Source organism: Heteronotia binoei, chromosome 1 (genome assembly GCF_032191835.1).
Source record: "Heteronotia binoei isolate CCM8104 ecotype False Entrance Well chromosome 1, APGP_CSIRO_Hbin_v1, whole genome shotgun sequence".
Lineage (NCBI taxonomy): Eukaryota > Metazoa > Chordata > Lepidosauria > Squamata > Gekkonidae > Heteronotia > Heteronotia binoei.
In genome coordinates this window covers 141,105,595-141,118,626 of record NC_083223.1, presented here as the reverse complement: position 1 = coordinate 141,118,626, position 13,032 = coordinate 141,105,595, and the positions used below count along the sequence as shown (strand labels likewise).

At 49.7% G+C, this 13,032-nt stretch overlaps 1 protein-coding gene across 1 annotated transcript in view; it reads right to left on the bottom strand.

Moving 5' to 3' along the window:
• LOC132573876 (acetyl-CoA acetyltransferase, cytosolic-like) overlaps positions 1 to 11,763 on the bottom strand; it is a 31,535-nt gene extending 19,772 nt beyond the window's left edge. The window contains exons 1-3 of the mRNA XM_060241792.1: positions 11,597 to 11,763; positions 9,338 to 9,472; positions 7,015 to 7,196 (exon numbers count right to left, since the gene is read on the bottom strand). Coding sequence (XP_060097775.1) covers positions 7,015 to 7,196; positions 9,338 to 9,472; positions 11,597 to 11,651 — 372 coding nt within the window. The 5' untranslated portion in view covers positions 11,652 to 11,763. The remainder of the gene's footprint in view (positions 1 to 7,014; positions 7,197 to 9,337; positions 9,473 to 11,596) is intronic.
• Positions 11,764 to 13,032: the final 1,269 nt, after the last annotated feature.

Here is a 13,032-nt window from a genome sequence, read left to right as displayed (position 1 = left end):
CCGGAAAGTTTTAGAATGCCAAACAACAAGAGCTGCCATGTCATCATCTGAAGATGGTGTATATGCTGTGAAGTACTCCAGGGAAGGCTGCAATCACTGCAGCTGCCCTGCCAGCTTACTTACATTGCTCCCCTTTCTCCTTTGCCTGCTGTGGGGGTAGAAGGTGCTATAGCTGGATCTTATCAAAATATCTTGGATCATTTCAAGACAGCTTCTGGACAAGGTTCTGCAGGGCAGATTTGATTTAAAAGCCAATTCTTGCTGGCCTGAATATTTACAACCCAGATGAAAGGTTTCATTTTAGTATAAGAAAGTTTCAGGTCAGTTTTAGTTATATAGATAATTATGAAATCACTGCAGGGTGAACTATCTCCAGTTTAATAGGTTAATCATTTATATTTGGACAACTTTTCTGCTGTACTATAATCATTAACAATAACCATTTAAATTGTTTTATTTAACTAAAATGATAACATTATATAGCGGGGTGGTCAACGGTAGCCCTCCAGATGTTTTTTGCCTACAACTCCCATCAGCCCCAGCCAGCATGGCCAATGGCTGGGGCTGATGGAAGTTGTAGGCAAAAAACATCTGGAGAGCTACCATTGGCCACCTGTTATATAGCATATGCAGGGCTTTTTTTGAGCAGGAACACACAGAAACACAGTTCCAGCTGGCTTGGTGCTAGGGGATGTGGTCTATTATGCAAGTAAGCTCCTGCTGGGCTTTTTCTACAAAAAAAAGCCCTGAGCACATATATTTTTGTATTTGCTTACACTTCCATGAGGATACACTCATAAAGATCTTGATATTTCTGGAGTATTCTACCCCAAAAAGTTCACTTTCTTTTGTATTGCTTGCCCTTCTCTCCTCACACTTAGCTATTAACATCTCCTCTTTATCCAGACCTGTTCCACCAAACAATCTTATATATCAGGGCTTTTATTGAGCAGGGATGCACAGGAATGCAGTTTTGGCTGGCTTGGTGTCAGGGTGTGTGGCCTAATATGCAAATGAGTACATGTTGGGCTTTTTTGTATAAAAGCTGTGTGAAACAATGGTGACATCAGGGGTGTGGCCTAATATGCAAATGAGTTCCTTCTGTTTTTTTCCTACCCAAAAACCCCCTGCTATATTCATTGAACCTCTTGAAACTTTGCACTTAAGAGAAAAGGAAGGGAGAGAGGAGGCGTGTGTGGGGGGGGGGGGATGCCAGGCAGCGAGTCTGCCTCAGGCACCATGGGGCATCGTACTGACACTGCTCCTTATATACATTTGGCCTGAGTTTAACATGCCCCCTATGTCAGCAGCAATTCATCCAGCTGGTCTCTCCAGGATCCTTCATTTGCATTTCCTAAGAGAAATGCCTTGCATCCCGATTGGAATGCAGGCATCAGGGTCCTGGAGGGCAATGAAGAATGCTTCAAGGTCAGCTAACTAGGGTGACCATAATGTCTGAAGGCCAGCCAGGGACACTGGGGGGGGGGGTGCGCCGCCGGAAACAGGAAGTGACGTCACTTCCGGTGACGTCACTTCCGGTGATGTCATGCCACCACCGGAAACAGGAAGTGGCATCACTTCCTGTGACATCATTTCCCCCGCGTCACCTGCCGGAAACAGGAAGTGACTTCGCAGCACTTCCTGTGACGTCCCCAAAAATCCCCCAAATATCACCGCCGGAAACAATTTTGTTCTCAAATCCTGTATATACTTCATCAGTATATGGGATAAGGCACTTTCTCAACTGTGCTGCATAATGCAGCCTATTTATTTTGTCCTGTTGGCTCTGTTGGCTCTATCTGCGCCACCTTCATCACTTTCGGGGTGTGGATCCCCCAGTGGGGTGGTCTCCCGACTCCCTCCGCCGACTGTTTCTGATAGCCCTGCGCCCCCTCTTTCATTTGATATGTGTCCCGTGCGGGTGCCACCCTCCCGCCGGGAGATGCCGCAAAATGAGCCCCCTTGAGGCTTATGGCGGCAGGGCTCGGGGGAAGCGAGCTAGACTGCTGTTCTTTTGAGGGGTTATAGAGTGTTTCGAGCCCGTCCCTGTGGCATCGGTCCCATCGTTGTGGGACCAAGGGGGCCGGCGCAGCGGCACGCCGAAGCAGCCTGTCACTAATAACACCGGTCAAGATGCAGGACAGGAACCTGGAAGTGACCGACAGGCTGCTTCAGCGTGCCGCTGCGCCGGCCCCCTGGGCCCCACAATGATGGGACCGATGCCACAGGGACGGGCTCGAAACACTCTATAACCCCTCAAAAGAACAGCAGTCTAGCTCGCTTCCCCCGAGCCCTGCCGCCATAAGCCTCAAGGGGGCTCATTTTGCGGCATCTCCCGGCGGGAGGGTGGCACCCGCACGGGACACATATCAAATGAAAGAGGGGGCGCAGGGCTATCAGAAACAGCCGGCGGAGGGAGTCGGGAGACCACTCCACTGGGGGATCCACACCCCGAAAGTGATGAAGGTGGCGCAGATAGAGCCAACAGAGCCAACAGGACAAAATAAATAGGCTGCATTATGCAGCACAGTTGAGAAAGTGCCTTATCCCATATACTGATGAAGTAAATACAGGATCTGAGAACAAAATTGCACTAGAAGACACAAACGCAAAGCTCCCTTACACTGAATCAGTGCTTGGGTCCACCAAAGTCAGTATTGTCACATAAGAGAAGCCCTGTTGGATCAGGCCAGTGGCCCCTCCAGTCCAACACTCTGCGTCACATAATAACATAAGAGAAGCCCTGTTGGATCAGGCCAGTGGCCCATCCAGTCCAACACTCTGCGTCACATAACAACATAAGAGAAGCCCTGTTGGATCAGGCCAGTGGCCCATCCAGTCCAACACTCTGCATCACATAACAACATAAGAGAAGCCCTGTTGGATCAGGCCAGTGGCCCATCCAGTCCAACACTCTGCGTCACATAACAACATAAGAGAAGCCCTGTTGGATCAGGCCAGTGGCCCATCCAGTCCAACACTCTGCATCACATAACAACATAAGAGAAGCCCTGTTGGATCAGGCCAGTGGCCCATCCAGTCCAACACTCTGCGTCACATAAGAACATAAGAGAAGCCCTGTTGGATCAGGCCAGTGGCCCATCCAGTCCAACACTCTGCGTCACATAAGAACATAAGAGAAGCCCTGTTGGATCAGGCCAGTGGCCCATCCAGTCCAACACTCTGCGTCACATAAGAACATAAGAGAAGCCCTGTTGGATCAGGCCAGTGGCCCATCCAGTCCAACACTCTGCATCACATAAGAACATAAGAGAAGCCCTGTTGGATCAGGCCAGTGGCCCATCCAGTCCAACACTCTGCGTCACATAAGAACATAAGAGAAGCCCTGTTGGATCAGGCCAGTGGCCCATCCAGTCCAACACTCTGCATCACATAACAACATAAGGAGGGAGGGAGGGAAGGAAGGAAGGAAGGGAGAAAGGGAGGAAGGGAAGAAGGGAAGAAAGGAAGAAGGGAGGGAGGGAAGGAAGGAAGGAAGGAAGGAAGGGAGGGAAGGGAGGGAGGAAGGAAGGGAGGGAAGGAAGGAAGGAAGGAAGGAAGGAAGGAAGGAAGGAAGGAAGGAAGGAAGGAAGGAAGGAAGGAAGGAAGGAGGGAAGGAAGGAAGGGGGAGGGAGGGAGGGAAGGAAGGAAGGAAGGGGGAGGGAGGGAAGGAAGGAAGGAAGGAAGGGGGGAGGGAGGGAAGGAAGGAAGGAAGAAAGGAAGGGAGGAGGGAGGGAAGGAAGGAAGGCAAGGGAGGGAGGGAAGGAAGGAAGAAAGGAAGGGAGGGAGGAGGGAGGGAAGGAAGGAAGGGAAGGGAGTGAGGGAAGGAAGGAAGAAAGGAAGAAAGGGAGGAGGGAGGGAGGGAAGGAAGGAAGGAAGGGAAGGGAGTGAGGGAAGGAAGGAAGGAAGGAAGGAAGAAAGGAAGGAAGGAAGGGAGGAGGGAGGGAAGAAAGGAAGGCCGCCCCCCGCCCCCCCCCCCGCTTTCGGCCCCCTTACCTTAATCCAGGGCGGCGGATCCAGCGGCGGCGGCGGGGAGTCCTCCGGCGGCGGCCTCGCGGCGAGGGAGGGAGGGAGCTGCCGGGGCTGGCCTCTGGAGGCCTCCAGGGACCAGCGCCGGGCCTCTCCGATACCGGCGCTGGCCTCTGGAGGCCTCCAGGGACCAGCGCCGGCTGCTCCGCGGCTTCCCCGCGGCCTCCGCTGGTCCCTGGAGGCCCTCCAGAGACTCTGGAGGGCCTCCAGGGACCAGCGGAGGCCGCGGGGAAGCCTTCGCTGGCCGGCGCTGGTCCCGGAAGGCCTTCCAGAGCCTCTGGAAGGCCTTCCGGGACCAGCGCCGGGTGCCCCGCGGCTTCCCCGCGGCCTCCGCTGGTCCCTGGAGGCCCTCCAGAGACTCTGGAGGGCCTCCAGGGACCAGCGGAGGCCGCGGGGAAGCCTTCGCTGGCCGGCGCTGGTCCCGGAAGGCCTTCCAGAGGCTCTGGAAGGCCTTCCGGGACCAGCGCCGGGTGCCCCGCGGCTTCCCCGCGGCCTCCGCTGGTCCCTGGAGGCCCTCCAGAGACTCTGGAGGGCCTCCAGGGACCAGCGGAGGCCGCGGGGAAGCCTTCGCTGGCCGGCGCTGGTCCCCGAAGGCCTTCCAGAGGCTCTGGAAGGCCTTCCGGGACCAGCGCCGGGTGCCCCGCGGCTTCCCCGCGGCCTCCGCTGGTCCCTGGAGGCCCTCCAGAGACTCTGGAGGGCCTCCAGGGACCAGCGGAGGCCGCGGGGAAGCCTTCGCTGGCCGGCGCTGGTCCCCGAAGGCCTTCCAGAGCCTCTGGAAGGCCTTCCGGGACCAGCGCCGGGTGCCCCGCGGCCTCCCCGCGGCCTCCGCTGGTCCCTGGAGGCCCTCCAGAGACTCTGGAGGGCCTCCAGGGACCAGCGGAGGCCGCGGGGAAGCCTTCGCTGGCCGGCGCTGGTCCCGGAAGGCCTTCCAGAGGCTCTGGAAGGCCTTCCGGGACCAGCGCCGGGTGCCCCGCGGCTTCCCCGCGGCCTCCGCTGGTCCCTGGAGGCCCTCCAGAGACTCTGGAGGGCCTCCAGGGACCAGCGGAGGCCGCGGGGAAGCCTTCGCTGGCCGGCGCTGGTCCCCGAAGGCCTTCCAGAGCCTCTGGAAGGCCTTCCGGGACCAGCGCCGGGTGCTTCGCGGCCTCCCCGCGGCCTCCGCTGGTCCCTGGAGGCCCTCCAGAGACTCTGGAGGGCCTCCAGGGACCAGCGGAGGCCGCGGGGAAGCCTTCGCTGGCCGGCGCTGGTCCCGGAAGGCCTTCCAGAGCCTCTGGAAGGCCTTCCGGGACCAGCGCCGGGTGCCCCGCGGCTTCCCCGCGGCCTCCGCTGGTCCCTGGAGGCCCTCCAGAGACTCTGGAGGGCCTCCAGGGACCAGCGGAGGCCGCGGGGAAGCCTTCGCTGGCCGGCGCTGGTCCCCGAAGGCCTTCCAGAGCCTCTGGAAGGCCTTCCGGGACCAGCGCCGGGTGCCCCGCGGCCTCCCCGCGGCCTCCGCTGGTCCCTGGTGGCCCTCCAGAGACTCTGGAGGGCCTCCAGGGACCAGCGGAGGCCGCGGGGAAGCCTTCGCTGGCCGGCGCTGGTCCCGGAAGGCCTTCCAGAGCCTCTGGAAGGCCTTCCGGGACCAGCGCCGGGTGCCCCGCGGCTTCCCCGCGGCCTCCGCTGGTCCCTGTAGGCCCTCCAGAGACTCTGGAGGGCCTCCAGGGACCAGCGGAGGCCGCGGGGAAGCCTTCGCTGGCCGGCGCTGGTCCCCGAAGGCCTTCCAGAGGCTCTGGAAGGCCTTCCGGGACCAGCGCCGGGTGCCCCGCGGCCTCTCCGCGGCCTCCGCTGGTCGCTGGAGGCCCTCCAGAGTCTCTGGAGGGCTTCCAGCGACCAGCGGAGGCCACGGAGAGGCCTCCACCACTGCCGCCGGGCCCCGCGCGCGGGCGGGGAAGGCGGGGAGTGAGGGTGGGAGCGTCCCTGCGCGTGCGCAGGGGCCCTGCGCAGGCGCAGGGACGCTCCCTCCCTCACTCCCCGCCTTCCCCGCCCGCGCCCGCGGCCCACCGGCTCCTGGGCTGCCTAAACCGGGACCTTTAATGGTCCCGGTATAGGCAGCCCGGGATCCGGGATTGGGTGGCCAGATCCGGGAATGTCCCGGGAGACCGGGACGGTCTGGCCACCCTACAGCTAACAGACATAACAAACCAGCAGTCAAAACAACCAATACACAACAAGGACTGCGGTTTTTATAACACTTTTGCTGTGAAGAAGAGGCATGTTATCTTTGAAGACACAAATTCACAGTTTTGAGAACTGCAAAACCAAGAATCTGTAATAATTTCTTCTAGGCAGAAAAACTGCCCAAAATAATCTTATAGAAACCTCTGGGATGCATATTGTGAATGGATTAATGGAATTCATTTATATACTAAAAAAATTAAACATTGCATGAGTACACGACCTCACAATACATAATTAAAACTAACCCTCATTTCATGATGAATAACCTTTGGGCTATAATGTATCTTAAACAGAAAACAGATAGATTTTTCCTCAAAAAGCGTTTTATTTTTAAAAATCCAATTTAAATAAAAATCTGATTTAAATTTTAAAAAGCTGATTTAAAAAAAAAAAAGTACTGATTTTATCCACTCAAGGACCTGCCAAACAGATGAAGCAATATGGAGTTTCCTAAGTGTTCATCACTTCTGCATAATTCTTCCACACATAGTAGGTATAAAGTCTATTAAGGTCACCACTGTCTACTTAGTTTGGTGACCGCTCTCCAAGCTCTCACACAGGTCTTTCACATCACCTACTACCGTTTAACTGGAGACATTAAGGAATGAACCTGTGACACCCCCCTGCACACAAAGCAGATATTCTGCCACTGAGCCACAGCTCCTCCCTCAGTGCCTATGCAGAGCTGGCCCAAATCTTTCATACACAATCTCTTGTTAATGATTTGAAGTCTGAGTTTCTGATCGACTGTCATTAATAACACTGTTGTCTTACCTTACTCATGTTTTCCATGCCTCCAGCCACCACAACACTGGACTCTCCTGTCATAATGGACTGAGCTCCTAGGCATACAGCTTTTAGACCCGAACCACATATCATTTGGCAGCTCCAAGCTGGTACCTCATATGGAATCCCTGCACCAACACTGGCTTGTCGAGCAGGATTTTGACCAGCACCTGCAGAGAAACACAACTCAAAATATGCAGATAATAATTGCTCCCTAGTTTTTTTTCAAACTGAGACAAATTGTTTGCTGTTTTTGAGTTCCCTCTCCCTGCACTTTGGCTTTTAAGTTAATAACCAGCTCTTCCTTTGAGAGCTTTGAAAAGTTTGTACTTATTGTGTTCCTTAAATCTATATTTCAACATTTTCATGTTATGGTTGCTTAAATTATCTTTATTTTGAACATCCTGGGTTGAACCTGCTTTGCCTTTGGAATAATTATAACTTTCCTGCACTGGCATATTCTCAGTATCACTTCATCTGTGGATAACTTTTCAATTACATTTAATTAATAAGATAATGAACATCTTCTATGAGGCAAAGCAAAAAAAAAAAATCAGCTTGCTTTCTGGCCATTCCTTTCCCCAGCAATTACTTATCACCCCTGGTTAGAACAAAAGTACATTCTCTTTCAGGATATTAAATGAAACAGCTTTTTTCCAATTTAGCCTGGAGGCCATTTTTGAAATAGCATTATACTCAGTCATCTCAGCACTCCTCAAAGCAGGTACATTTCTATGGAAGACTGCTGAACAATGGAGGTGAATAATTGGGGTGGAACAATGTTGTAGGAATGAAGGGCTGAACTGAATGATCTGGTATCAGTAAAGGGTATAATGGAAGAAATATGCAGTTGGTAGTATTGCAGGAGTGCACAAGGGCAGGAGATGTCTTTACAAGATGTACCAACTAAGGGTTAGGTTTGTGGGAAAGGAAGAAAGAGAAAAGTGTACCCTTCTGCACTGTACACTAGAGCTAAGAAATTGATAGAAAACTTAGAAGTGGATAATTTAGGTTTAGAAATTTCTGGGTAAGAAATTCACTTCTTACAATGCAATCATACTTCGAGGTTATTTTTCATAAATACCACCATGAGTTGATGACATTTCAGTTGACACCATCATCTACAAGTTATTTAAATAGGTAATTTTTAGCTCTACACTGACCTGGAAAGTACAGCTTATCCAGAATGCAGCGGCAAAAATCCTGATGGGAACATCATGGATGGCATATATTCAACCTGTGCTGTGCCAGCTACACTGGCTCCCAGTAGAATACCAAGTCAGGTTCAAGGTTCTAGTATTGAACTTTAAGGCCCTGAGCAGTCTGGGACCAATGTATTTCAGGGACTGTCTCCACCGTTATGTCCCCAGGAGAACTTTGCGCACTACTGACAACAACCTGTTGGTGATCCCTGGCCTAAGGATGTCCAGCTGTCCTTGACCAGGGCCAGGGCCTTTTCAGTTCTGGCCCCAAACTGCTGGAACTCTCTGCAAAATGCCACGAGGGCCATGTGGGACCTTATGTAATTTGGCAGGCCTTGTACAGCAGAGATGTTCTGACAGGCTTTTGTTGAGGGCAGCAACTTTTTTTTATTGGCTGGCATTCTTCTTCCCGCTCCCTCCCTGTATGTTCTGTTTTTAGTTCCCTTTCCCTGTCCAAAAAATGGCCTTGTAGTCCAGAATTGGGACAGAAAATCACCCAGAGCCCAGTGTAAGCTGGGACAGGGCAATTATCAAATCTAATAAATAACAATAATAATTTTCAGTGGCACACCTTCATTATTAAATTCTCACCCTGCAATTAAATTTTATAAATTAAAAAATGGTTCTAGTATATTCTCACACAGTATTTTCCTTCAGAAAATGAAACCTAATAAATCAATCAAATCTATATGTAAGGTTGACTCCTACCAGGCTGTAAACTTTAATTCCTCATTGAAGCAGAAGGCAAGACAACTGCTGCATCTTTCTTCTGGTCCTGTCATCTGCCTCCTTCCCACCTATCATGCCTCACCTGAAATCCTATTTATTACAGAAGGATGCAGATGACGAGACTACATAAGAAACAGGTGTGAGAAGCCATGGTATTTCATCTGCTGCTGTATCAAAGATACTAAAGTTTACAATTCAAGTAACTAGCTTGTGGGATACCATTTTTAGATGCGATAAGAGAATATGAATTGCACAATAACAGAACTTCAACAGCTGTGATATAACATAAATGCACATTCTGTCCACTTATTGCAAATATTTGTAGATAAGAGGTTATAAACAGTTCAAAATAAAACCTGGGTTTAGATTTAAAGATATACCTGCTGCCAAGACTTGTCCAAATATAACTTCAGATACTTCTTCAGGCTTGACATTTGCCCTCTTCAAGACTTCCTTCACAGCTACAGAACCAAGCTCATGGGCATGCAAGGTAGACAACGTACCATTGAAGGATCCTACATAAAACATTTTAAATCAAAGACAGACATATGCCCATTCAACTATATTCTATTCATGTCTAATGAAGGAACCTTTGGCTCTCAAAAGCTTATATCCTGAAATTTTCATTGGGTTGCCATGTCATTTACAGCATTTTTACTTAGACACAAGTCCCTTTAATTTCAGTGAAGTTTGCTCCAAGTAAAGGGTACAAGCTTTCAATACTGAATTTAAAAACAAATGCCATGTCTAGTTTAAGACACTTAAACTTGTTTACATTACATCATTGAGTAAAGGTGTCTGAAAGTGACCACCTGCATTTTATTCCATTTCACCTACAGTCAATTTTTACCCAGTGTACAAGTTTCACTATGTGGGCAATCAAAACATGTGAGGCCTCAATTCTTATATTTAGCTACTGCAGGCCAGTACAGTTACCACTTCTGGAACTATCCCATCTATTTATATACTTTTAGCAATATACATCTGGTGGATCAGACCAGTGGCCCACCTAGTCCAGCATCCTGTTTCACACAGCGGTCAACCAGCTGCCTTGGAGGCCAACAAATAGGGCATACAGCCATATAAATCAGTTCCCAGTCAATCCCAAATCCAAGGGAAAGACCAGTTTACAAGTTAATGTACTTTGGACTGAGGTGGATACAAAGTCAAGTGGGCTAGCTGAATCAGTCAATAGTGGCAAAAAGCAAAAAAAAAAAAAGGAAGACTCATGTGACACATTATAGCATGGCATTTGTAGGCTTTCTGGATATGCTTTACAGAATGGGAAATGATACAGGTGAATAGTTGCTAGCAATCCAAGTGAGGAAGTTTGAATCTTTCATTATAACAGGTTGCTGGCTCCTGATTTAGGTATTGGTCACTGGCAAATAGACAAAGGGAGGTTTGACTTTCAAAAGCTTAAACCCTGAAACTCTTGTTAGTCTCTAAATTCAAATCTTACTGGCAAATGCACTCAAGTGGGTAGCGATGTTGGTCTGAAGCAGCAGAACAAAGTTCGAATTCGGTGGCAGCTTTAAGACCAACAAAGTTTTATTCAAGGTATGAGCTTTCCTATACATGCACACTTCTTCAGAAAGACTGAAATGGAAGTTAGCAGTCCATATATACGGGTAAAAGGTTATTTAGCAGCAATTTAGCATACAGCATAATAAAGGTGTTTAACATGCAAGGACGAAACTGGAATAACACAATAAGCCTTAACTAGACTCGCATCCCTGGTTCTGAGAAAACAGACGGGCGGTGAGCCGATTCCTATCGCACTACTTGCTCTAGACCCTAGCCCAATCCGAACAAGAATGACTTGTTGGAAACTCCTACAAAGCAATCACAACACAGTTACACACGGTGGCTCTACAATCACAGCCCAATCACTGCCAGGCACAGCACAGGCGAGGGTGGAGCTTCCAATGGTCACACTGATCTTAGTTTTATTCTGGAATAATCTCACTGAACTCAATGGGATTGCTCTTGAGTAAAACACTTCAAGAATGCAGCACCTATCGCTATCCCCTGCAAGTGCAAGAACTCTGAAAGCAAAAGACGGATTAGATCTTGAGGGTTTCAGGTTCCAGACTGTATGATAAAAGAGATTGTTTAGTTACATATGTCTCAAGAAACTTTGCACTTAAGAGATAAGGGGTTGATTCTGTGAGCATAGATGTTAGATCGCTGTGAAGGCAATCTTATAGACGTCCATCTCTCAGCCATTACAAGCTAGCATATCTGTACTTTCCAACATTCTTCAATTCTTCTACCATAAGAAACATTATTAATTATTGTCCAATGTCCAGGTAGTTGCAGCATCCCGAGTGCGGCGCTAAAGCTAAGCCATTCGCTTGAAGAGGCTGCGCTCCTAAACGTCAACCCGCCTTCCTTTTTCTCTCCCTTTTCAGCCTCGATCAGAACAAGCTTCAAGGTATATCCAGTAGTATTAGGAGATATACGGTGGGGACGGGACGGGACAAGACAGGGAAGTATGTTCCGCAAAGAAATCAGGCAGTTAAAGGGCTGGATGGATTATTTGACGGTATCATTACATTCGATTAATCCGCCTGCTCTAAATAGCACACTGCAATGCAATAATAATCATCGCCAAGATCGCTCGCCCGCTCACTTACCAACCGGGGTCCTTGCAGCAGCAACGAGCACAACCGCTTCCCCATCGCTACTCATGATGACTCCGACAGCTACTTCCAGTTCGGTGGCGACCACGGCACGCTTCGGCCTCTCCGAAACTCAAACGCCGCCTGATACTTTCCTTAGTCTCACGGCCGGTGCCAGGCCCTCGCCGTCCTATTGGCTATCCGAGAAAACTCCCTCCCGCTCCTGCACTACGTCACCAAGGCCTCAGCGGAGGGGCGTCTGCGGTCACGTGGCGAGCGAGGGAAGGGTGGGCGTTGTTTTTGCTTCTCAGGAGTGGAGGTTGAGTTGTGGAGGTGAGCCTTGGCCTCAGACTAATTCTAAACGTCTTTGAATTTGATCTTTCCTGAATGCATATTTGCAGTACTCGTAGGAAGTCTCGACGCTAAAGGCACCTGCATGCATGAATGATTGCTATGTATTACATTACTGCTTGGCCTTCTTCCAAGGAACACGAGAAGGCATACGAGTGGTGATTTCCCTTGTTATCATTACAACAAAGTTGTCAGCCAACCAGAAAGTGAATTGACTTGTATGCTGGTTGGTTTGGAGCCAGTTCCAAGAAAAACAAGTGCAAGGCCGTTTTTTATTTGCCTTGGCCATTAGCTTTAGTTTTTTCAGTTGAATTCCTTAGATAACAAGATAGATTTTCTGCTGACTTCCACCCTAGGCCTATCAAAACCTATTACATTTTGCTGTGGGCACCACAATACTAGCTCTGGACCACCACTCTTTATTCAAAAGCTGCATTCTCTGGTACCACCTAGAAAGTGGCATTTTTAATTTCAAGAACTGATATCCCTGACTCACAAGGTCTGTCCAAGAGACATTGACTGTTCAAACCGCATGCTGTGGCATACAGTAACCTTTTCACAGAACTGAAGGCAATTTGAAAGGGGGCTCAATCTAATTAATTTAATTTTAATTTGATTAATTAATTAATTTTTAGATTTATATCCCACAAGTGGGCTCAGGGCAGCTTACAGCAATAAAACAACAGAGTTAAAATAATATAAAACAGGAGCAGCACAGTAAACAGTCTTACAGACATATACAGTAAACAGCATGTGGCTGATGGTTAACAGCATAACATAACACCATAATGGTGAAGTGCTGGGGAAAGTGATGACTTTCAAGGATGCCCGCTGGATTAATTAAAAGCCTGGTGGAAGAACTCAGTCTTACAGGCCCTGCGAAACCTTGATAAATCCTGCAGATAAGATTACTAATTTTGATATGTTCAGGTGGGTAGCCATGTTGGTCTGGAGCAGCAGAACAAAGTTTGAGTGCAGTGGTACCTTTAAGACCAACAAAAGTTTAATTTTAGGTGCTGTCATGTGCAAGCATGCTTTTTCAGATACATTGAAACGAGTCTTCCTCAGCCATCACAATCTCCTGTCCAGTCTGTTTCTGA